General features: G+C 54.5%; 4 protein-coding genes across 4 annotated transcripts, besides 11 other annotated features; all 4 read right to left on the minus strand.

The window, feature by feature from the left end:
• Window positions 1–131: 131 nt before the first annotated feature.
• TraAM80_05003 (nucleoside phosphorylase) lies at window positions 132–1166 on the minus strand (the record flags this gene model as incomplete). The annotated part of the gene is made up of 1 exon (XM_029381900.1): window positions 132–1166. One exon carries the CDS (start codon window positions 1164–1166, stop codon window positions 132–134), a length of 1035 nt encoding a protein of 344 aa, XP_029238191.1.
• A 156-nt stretch (window positions 1167–1322) lies between these two features.
• Window positions 1323–1380: a sequence feature (A-rich).
• Window positions 1380–1402: a microsatellite.
• A 323-nt stretch (window positions 1403–1725) lies between these two features.
• Window positions 1726–1750: a microsatellite.
• A 2-nt stretch (window positions 1751–1752) lies between these two features.
• Window positions 1753–1778: a microsatellite.
• Window positions 1779–1996: 218 nt separating this feature from the next.
• Window positions 1997–2078: a sequence feature (A-rich).
• A 118-nt stretch (window positions 2079–2196) lies between these two features.
• On the minus strand, window positions 2197–3306 carry TraAM80_05004 (carrier protein; the record flags this gene model as incomplete). The annotated part of the gene is made up of 1 exon (XM_029381901.1): window positions 2197–3306. The coding sequence occupies one exon, from the start codon at window positions 3304–3306 to the stop codon at window positions 2197–2199; it is 1110 nt and encodes a 369-aa protein (XP_029238192.1).
• Window positions 3307–3393: 87 nt separating this feature from the next.
• Window positions 3394–3415: a microsatellite.
• Window positions 3416–3662: 247 nt separating this feature from the next.
• Window positions 3663–3699: a microsatellite.
• A 137-nt stretch (window positions 3700–3836) lies between these two features.
• Window positions 3837–3860: a microsatellite.
• Window positions 3861–4062: 202 nt separating this feature from the next.
• On the minus strand, window positions 4063–5331 carry TraAM80_05005 (RNA-binding protein; the record flags this gene model as incomplete). The annotated part of the gene is made up of 1 exon (XM_029381902.1): window positions 4063–5331. The coding sequence occupies one exon, from the start codon at window positions 5329–5331 to the stop codon at window positions 4063–4065; it is 1269 nt and encodes a 422-aa protein (XP_029238193.1).
• Window positions 5332–5370: 39 nt separating this feature from the next.
• Window positions 5371–5419: a sequence feature (A-rich).
• A 301-nt stretch (window positions 5420–5720) lies between these two features.
• On the minus strand, window positions 5721–8708 carry TraAM80_05006 (uncharacterized protein; the record flags this gene model as incomplete). Its single annotated transcript, XM_029381903.1, has 1 exon — window positions 5721–8708. The coding sequence occupies one exon, from the start codon at window positions 8706–8708 to the stop codon at window positions 5721–5723; it is 2988 nt and encodes a 995-aa protein (XP_029238194.1).
• Window positions 8709–9085: 377 nt separating this feature from the next.
• Window positions 9086–9103: a microsatellite.
• Window positions 9104–9121: a microsatellite.
• The last annotated feature ends 37 nt before the right edge of the window (window positions 9122–9158 follow it).

A 9158-nucleotide genomic window follows, 5' to 3' on the forward strand; every position in this document is an offset into this window, starting at 1 on the left:
AAGAAAAAAACGTTTTTTTTTTTAAATTTATAACTACTTAGTTAAGTAAAAGAAAAAAAAAGCAAGCCGCCGTACGCAGTCCCCTTTTCGGCCGGGCTTATGCTCTCGTTTTCCGGCGTCCTCCGCTGCTATTACGGAATACCTACAATGGCGTTCAGGGCAATGCGGATAGCATTTGCAAGCGCCACTTTCCCCTGTTCGTGCGTTGCAAAAAGATGCTCTGCACCAGCGCGCTTGGCCACAACGACGCACACCGAACCCGCCTGGTACCCAAGCATGTTTGAGAGCGAACACAGGGCACTTGTCTCCATCTCAATGTTGGCCACGATTTCTTTCCCCTCAGTAACATCAAACTCAAGCTTGGAAAGCTCCTCCACCAAATTGGGCACCAGGAGGTGCTCGCGGAAGCGGCCCACGGCGCGTCCCTGACAGCCGTAGAATCCACTGGCGGTTGCAGTGGTGCCGACAACGTACTCCTGCTTCTTGGCTCCCGCCGACAGATGCTCGTTGAAACTCTTGCAGGCCGCCACAATGCCGTTCGTGATGGCGGGGTGTGCCTTTGTGGTGTACACGTCAATACCACCCAGGCCAGTGCGCGCCTTCACCACACGCTGCACCTCCAGTAGATCCTTCGACTTCTTGACCTGCTCATTGGCCTTGTACAGGAGGCAGGTGTTATCCATGCCGATGACGTAGCGCGTGACGGCGAGGGCGCCAAGCGACATATCCGGAAACGGCGAGCCGCATGTCCCCACGCGAATAAGTTTCACGGTGGATGGGTCAAACACCTGTGCGCCCTGTGGTACGTGCGCATCCCCTGCGCGTGGGCGCCACCCACGGCGCACAAAGTCGTACTCCTTCAGTACATAAATCTCGTTGATGACGATCTCCACGTTGTCCGTCCCCATCCCCGTACTCACGACGGAGACGGGCGTGCCCTGGTAGGTGCCGGTGGAAATGTAGATTTCACGGTTCTCGCTGTGAAAGCGCACACTGCCGGCGTCAAAGAACTCCGCCACATCCTTCACACGCCCTGGGTCGCCCACGAGCAGGATGCGGTCGGCAAGTTCATCCGATTTGCACTTCACGTGGTAAGTGACGCCCTCTGGGCTGACGGGGAGATCCGGGTCCACCTTCAAGTGGTCTGCGGAGGCTGCTTTGGACATGACAGGTAATGTTAGTAAATTCGCTTTGGCTTCCCATGCAATATGCAGGCAGAAGCGGCGACAACGTCAGCGCAGAGAGGCAAAAAAAAAAAGAAGGAAGGAAGGAAAGAGGTGAAATAAATAAAGGTGAGTATCGAGGCACCGCGTTTACCGCCGCAGACAAACAAAAAAACAAACGACCAAGAAACAAAGACGAAAACACACAGAGACACAATATATATATATATATATACATAAAGAGGAACTGTTCTATTGTCGTCTAGCCAAATAGAAAAGCGCGCACACAACGCACCCACTGGTAGCGAGACAGGCAAGGCCGAGAAATCGACCTCTTCGCCCTCGCATTGGCAGACATGCATATCTATACATGCACATAGATGGGACATGAATGAATGCATACCCACTCTCGATGTACGGTAACGGGCAACAGGAAACAAACCAGCACATCATTGCATATACACAAGTATAGTATATGCAATGATGTGGTTGCTGCTGGACCAGAGAAATGAAAGCAGCGTGCCTGTGACGGTCACCTTTGTAGTTGGTGTACAGCAAGCAGTATATATATATATATATATATATATGGGGTGGTGGTGGTGATGGTGGTGGAGGAGAGAGAGAGAGAGCTGACAAAACACAAACATCGAGGCGAGAGCGGCGGAGGCGGGGTGCGCTGCACCGTTCCTCCCGTGGGATGCTCTCACGCGGACACACGATGCCGCCCTCATCGACAAGCCAAAAACAAATAAATCAAAGACCCCCCACCCAAACCACGCCAAGACAAAATTGATGCAATCACGCACTTACTGACTCCAACGGGAAAGTAATCCAACAACAACAGAAAACAAACAAACAAACAACAACAACAAAAAAAAAATTAACGACGTAAAAACAAAAAACGAAAAAAAAAAAGACTGATGACAAATAACGAATAGACCTCAGTACGACATTTGTATTTATTCATAAATTTATGCGTATTTATGTTTTTACCTGATTGACTCCGTGAACGCAGACATGCACGCACGGAAAGTCATCCTTCCTGGCGGGGGCGTTGATGGCTCTTGTCCGCCCACAGCTTGGCGTACTCATACGAAGTGGACGCTAACAACCCGTCTATAAGACACGTTCCAATGTTAAGCGCGAGGCCAACGTAAAACCCCTGCATGCCGCGAGTCCGGTACATATCGCGGACGACACGCCACAATCGGGCATTCGGCGTCACCTGCAGATTTGCTCGTGCCACCAGATACGGATTGAACAGTACGGCCGTGCTTGCGCTTGTAAAAAACGAGGACACGGAGTTCAGCACCATGTTGTCGTCCCTCGCCAGCAACCAGTGTTTCCATGCCACGAAGAACGAGGTGGATGGGTTCAACCTCTCTTGACCCCCCGTCTCTAGAAATTCGTCGGCAGCCTCGTACAACCAGCTCTTGGTGTATCCATACATGGCCCACCACACTGCCGTCCACTGGCATCCAACTAACAAGGTTGTACCGTAACCTGCAAACACCGTACGCATTCCATTCTCACGGTACATGGACACCAAGGTGCGAAACATGCCACTTGTTTCATGTGTGCCCCCAATCGTTGTCTTCTTTGCCGTCATCTGCCGCAGTGCGACAATACTAAGGGGAATATGAACCAGCCGACAGACGACGTCTGACACGTATCCGGACACCGCATCGCGTGTTGCGTCGGACTCCACAGGAAGTCGTTCGCGGCTGTACTCAAAGAGCCAAAGATAGAGTGCCTCGCTGAGGGTACATCCCAGCGTCAGAGCAGTCATTCCCTGCCTCAGGCCAAGCGTGCCCCCTTCGGTGGTGTATACGCATCGCACAATTTGCATTGCTGTCATGGTGCTCGCGACAGGGCATGTTTGTTGGCGAGCTAAAGCAAGATTAAGCGGCTGCTGCAGGGCTGTCCGTAGCCAACAGAGAACCGCAGCGTAGAAGACAAACTGCAAGCCATTCAGATCCGAGTAGCTCCTGTTCACGCTATTCGTGTGGTCGTGTGGTCCAACCTCCGTGGTGTGCAGAGACAAAGTGCAGAGTGAAGCGGCGGTGGCGGTGGCAGCGTTGCAATTTTCTACGGGAAGATCGTTTTGTGCGGCAAGGCCAGGGCTGTACACTGCTGAGCTCATCAGGGGGAGAACCCGCAAAGTGAACCCCAGAAAAGAAGAAAACAAAGATAAATCACAAATTCACGTCTTTAAACGCACTACACACAAATATATATATATATATATAAATGCCTGAACTTCACAATAACTTCCGATGCCTACTAAAGTCTCTCTCTTTTTCTCGTATTTCTTCTCCTTCTTTGTGCCTTTTGCTTGCCGCTTCGCCGTCTTCCCCCACTCCACTCCACTCCAACCCCGTTCCCTTGGCAGAGCTGCTTGTTTCACCTACGCGAGCTGCACGCACAACTGTAATAAAGAAGGAGCAAAAAAAAAAAAAGGCAACGTGGGGCAAACACTGCAACCGTCTCGCTCATTTTCACAAGCACACACACACACACACAAATAGACGCATACCATCAGATTCCACGAAGTCCTGTATGTGTCAACGTCCCCCCCCCCACCCACACACACATACCCGCCTTACCTCATTGTTTCTTGCTGCGAGGGGGGTGACCATCACATTCTTTTCATTCCTCCTTCTTGTTTTCTCCATATATATATATATATATATATATTCCCAGTCTTCTGGAGTCTTCCCTTTCCCTTTCGTTGGTCTTACACGTTATCGCGCTTTTCGCGCAGTTTTAGTTTGCCTCAGCCACCCTCGCCATTGCTGGACGCGGAAGCTGATCCCCCGCTTTTACTTCGTCTCTTCCCTACCCCACACATACACACACGTGGCGGGAGGTAACGTCCCAGTCACCCTTTTTTCGTGACTCACGCACTTGCGGCAGCCCCCACGCGGCGTTTCTTTGTGGCAGGGGTGGCCGACTTCTTGGCGTGTTGCCTCGTCTGAGCTGCCGCAAGGACGGGGCCCGGAGAAGGAACTGCGGTGTTGTTGTCACTAACTGACTTTTTCGTTCGCTTCTGCCCCCTCGTGTGGATGGCAGTTGTCACGGAAGACAACGGCGACGAGACAACCGTCGACTCCACGTTCTTGCTCTTACCCTTATCGTTCTTGTTATCGTCGCTGTGGGGGCCCTGAGGCTCCTTTGCTGGTCGCCGCCTCTTTCGGATGATCAGGTCGCTGGGAACCTTCTCCAGCTGCTCCTCAAAGCCGTGGTATGCGTAGTCAATGCCAAGGCGCTGCAAATGCTCGTTGTTCGCCTTCTCCACGCGGGAGTACTTTACGAGGGCCGCAACGGGGTTCTTCTGGCGCAGATCATGGGTGCGGAGAGATGCACCTTTTGTCTTGTGCGCGTACGCCAACCGTCGTCGCCGGGCTACCTTCTCCTTCGACGGCATTGCACGGTGCAACGTGACAGAGTGCGCCTGCACCGCACGGCCGCCGAGTGACATGCCGTGGCACTCCTCCACCACAGTAGGGAGCACCGCCGGGGAGTCAAATTGCACGTATGCAATGCCCTTGGACTGATGGGTGCGTCGGCTCCGCACGCAGAAGCAGTTCAATACCTTGGCGCCAAACTGCGAGAGAAATTTGAAGAGCTGTGGCTCCTGGAACTCCGGCGGGAGAAAACGAAGACGCAGAGCCTCATACGTCAACCGCGTCCCCTCACGCTTTGACTTCTCGAAGGGGTTCTCCCAGTCCTCTTCCGCACTTGCCTCACTTGTGTTATCGCTATCGGCAAGCTCGCTCAGATTCGCCTCATTGCTGCTACCAGAATCCACCGACTCCGCCTCCGATTCCTCTGCCTCCGCCTCGTTGTCGGGGTCGCTGTAAGCGGCCGTGTCGTCTTCCTCTCCTCTTTGGCGTTTTTTCGCGGCAACGATGCCCCCCACTACTGCACGCTTTGCCGCCGCCGCAGCAGCTGTCGCGGACCCGGATGCACCTGACGCGGTCTTCTTTACGGCCTCCGCCCCGGAAAAAGTTACGCCACGACGCGGAGTTTTACCCCCCGCGTGCACTGTCACCGTCTCAACGGCGGTCTTTGCCGCGTCCGCCGCAGCCTCCTTGAAGGCCTTCCGCGCGCTGGACGTCGCCGCGACGGCCTTCCGCGTTGCTGTTTTGCTTTTAGGTCCCATCATCCGACTAACAGGGTGCTTCAGCTCTCCTTCCGCCAAGAGAGGACACAGGAAAAAGAAAAAGAAAGGAAAAAAGGGAAGAAAGGCAAAGCGTGAGGTCAAGTGAAAATCGCCGGGAGATTAACAATAATAATAACGGCAACATGATAAATAAAGTTGCCCAATTCCACGTGAAACAACAGAGGCAGCAGCAAAAACATTTTTTATTTTATTTTACATGAATTTCTCACGCTCTGCGCGTTCGGCTTCTAATCCATTGTGGGATGCTTTCGTCGCCGCCATTCACTACATCTATCGGCAGAGGAGAGATATTTCAACTGTTCACGGCAAGAGAAGCGGGAAACGATGGAAATGAAGGCACAACCAGGCAGTACAGCAAATATATATGTGCATTATCCAAGTGGCTGCGCTCTACCGCTTCCTCTCCGAGGCGCGTGAGGGCCCGTAGAGACGCGGCGGGACTGCTGCGGCTGAGATTCAGCAAAGGAGTTGTGGTACCATGTCATCGCCCCCGTCATCCGCTCGGACACGGTGGGCAAAGCTGCGTTGGAGTTCTTCAGCAGCTGCGGACCCCCCTTTATGAGTTCCGCGTGCCACCGCAGCACGATCTGCTGCGCCATTCCCGCCAGTTTTGCGATGGTGCTTGCGGCATCGTCCATCAATACTTCCCCTTTCGGCGCGCAAAGTATCTCCGCCGCCGTGGAAAGCACAGCGATGTCGTGGTACATCTGCCTCATGACGGCAGTCCACCGCTTCGTCGCGGTCGCCTCGCTGAGGGACGGGGGTCGCTCCGGAAACTCATAACCATTTCTGCAGGCGACAATAACTTTGTACATCCATGTCACGCGCTGTGTAACGTCTTCCGGCACCACACGGTCCCGCAGCAGCCGTGTCGCTTTCGCAGTTATCAGGCGGGTCGTCATCGGCGGCCCCTCGGCACCTGCAGCACGACTAGTCACGTTACTTCTGTATTGCTCGCTTTGCGTTGATGGTCGCTGACCATCCGCTTCTGGTGGAAAGACTAAAAGCACCGCCTCAGAAAGCGCCAGCGGGTAACAGTCACGCAGCGAACCGTCCATAGGCAACGAACCAAGCAGTGGGCAACTCACAGATGCTAACGCCATCTGCCCATTAGGCCCCCCCTTAACACGTACGCCTCCTTCCGCAGACGATGACGATATGAAAAAGCCTGCCACAAGCTCAGCTGGGACGCTTTGCAAGACAGAAAAGACCGATCTTGCCACCTTCTCTGGGTTAAATAACTGCCGCATGCTACCATCGTTGGGAACATCGTCAAGGCAGAGAGCCAGTTGCTTGGCGATGTAGGTCTTTACATTTAACCGGCCTGGTGCCAGCAGTCCGTCAGATAGATGCTGCATCATAGTCGCTAGATGCAGTGCCGTACGCGCATACAATGCCTCTTTGTCTACAGCTTTGCCCTCGACGGCAAACAGCGCGTATTCATGAGGGTCGCTGAAGCATTTCATGACACTCCGCAGCCATGCCGCACAGACACAGTTAAACATAGGTGAAGCAGTGGTTATGCAGGCACTTAGCAGCGGCAAAATGTCTCTTAACAAGCGTTCTGTGGGATAAGATGTGAATGCAAGGGCCTCTGCGAGGTGAGCCCCCACAAGCCGCACCGTGAAGGATTCATGAGAGAGGGCTGCCAGAACATTGGGTCCAATGATCTCAAAGGCAGCCATAACAAGTGGATCGCTTACCGTTGCTGACACCGTGGCGGTGGCGGTGGCGGTGGCGGTGGCGGTGGCGGTGGCCAAGGAAGAAGATCGTGCAGACAGCAACGAAGTCCGACACGCAGTACGTGCAAGGCGCAAGAGCACCGCACGCAGTAAAATATAATAACTGCGTTTTGCCTCAACCGTGTTTGACTCCGTAACGGCGGTGTAAACAGCTACGAGCACATCGGGTAACAATCGCGCGGCAAGCCTTCGGTTGGCGGGCAAGGCAGCACAAAGGAGCGAAGCGTGCACGTTGGCAGCGGCGTTGTCAAGCGTTCCCATTACCTCTGCGGAATGGGGCAGAACGTCATCACAGTACACCGATATAGCAAGAAAATTATCTGCGTCGGAGATGCTTGAGAGAAGAGACGCTAAAAAGACGAATCGCTGAGGTTCTGAATTCCCTCTCGAAGGTGCCTCCTTCTTCCAGGGTCTCGGTGCCGCGGAGGCGTCTTCCAGCTGCAGAGGGTGCCGTTGCCATTGTTTTGACAGTTGCTCGTTTGCTTCCTCTGGCGGAAGCCTTCGCAAGAAGAGAGCGGCGACGTCGGCCATGGAGTCGCCCTGACACAAGACACGCTCCGTCAACTGACTGACGCTTCCAAGTAGGGCACTCCACAGGCGACGCTGCAGCAGTGCTCCCAAGTTGGCCTCTTCACGCAGAAAGTATTCCGTAAAGGGCGCAGATATGTCGCGGGCACACGACCACCCTTGGTCGGCCGCCTGCGTCCGCACAACGTACTCAATGTAATCCAGCGCTGTGACCTCCCTCGTGGGGGGGAGAAGATCATCGGGTTGTTCTTGCTGCTGCTGCTTCTGCCGTTTCTGACCATCTCGTGCAGCTGTTTGCTTGTTGTCCCTGGGCGCGGGACGGACCACGGTCTGTCGCACCTCCGCAGGGCGCAGCGAGACGAGGAAGTTCATCGGTGGTTTTCCGTTTGGCCGCTTCTTGTCAGCGGCGCCGTCATTGCTGGATGTATCCTCAAAACTCCTCGCGGCCTCCTTGTCACCCGCGTCACCACTCGCTTGGTCATTGGCGATAGCGTGAATGACGGGCCTCTTCGCCACCGCCAGGGGCAAGGTGCGGTCTGGCGAGGCCAACGCGGCCGCATTCGAGGGCCAGAGTTCCCGCACGCGTGTCGTCGACCTCGTGATGTCGTCGACAGCTGGGGCGTTAAACTCCACGTTGATTTTTGTAGACAACACAGGGGGCATCGACCGTGGCAGAATCGTTTTTGGCTGTGCCACCTCTTCCGCGGGCAGCGGTGCCGCCTCGACAATCACCCGCCCCGTCAGGTGCGTGTACAGCTGCCGGAGAAGAGAGTTGGCGTAGTCCTCGCGGCAGGCCATCACCCCCTCAATCATGCGACCACTCAGCGGGCAATTGTTCAGGGCGAACTGTTTTTGCAGCAACTCCCAGTTACTGCGCTTCTGCGCCGCACTCATCTTGTCCTCGTAGGAGTGCATGCTGATGCTGCTCCAGTACCGCGAGCAGATCACCGCCACCAAAAAGCCGTTGGATAGGTCCCGCCTCGGGCGCCGCACAACGCGCGGGAGGTGCAGGGTGTGAATCCACGCTACAACCTCGCGCGGTACCCCCTCGTGCTGCGGTGGCCGCCTCAACTCCGGCGAAGAAGACATCCCTATTCTTATTTTGTTTTTCTCCCTTAGTTTTTACCTTCCCTCTTTGGTGTTACTGTTGTCCCTGCCCAGGCACCGCCACACACCCGCTTGCCTTTTCTTCCTTCTCTCAGTTTGTTGCGACGCCGGGGTGCCTGTTTTGCCTGCAATGCTCACAGCTGCCGAGGGGCCAAGGCGACAACAGCAGAAAGACGCACAGACACCTAAGCACCATCACCCCCAAAGAAAGGAAGAAAATAGGGCAAATCATAATAAAAAGCAAAGTAATGTTTCACCTCCGCCTCTTCTTCCATCACACGGACTCCTCTCCATTCTCTCTCTTCCCCTGGCCTGCAGCAGCCCAGGCGTATCACAGACTCACAGCATGCTTATAATACCTCTCTCTCTCTCTCTCTACACACACACACACACACTACGTTGGAAGGAAANAACCAAAAACCATAACCGACC

The sequence above is a fragment of the Trypanosoma rangeli genome, assembly GCF_003719475.1.
Source record: "Trypanosoma rangeli strain AM80 chromosome Unknown Tra_15.4_contig_00155, whole genome shotgun sequence".
In the NCBI taxonomy this organism is placed as follows: domain Eukaryota; phylum Euglenozoa; class Kinetoplastea; order Trypanosomatida; family Trypanosomatidae; genus Trypanosoma; species Trypanosoma rangeli.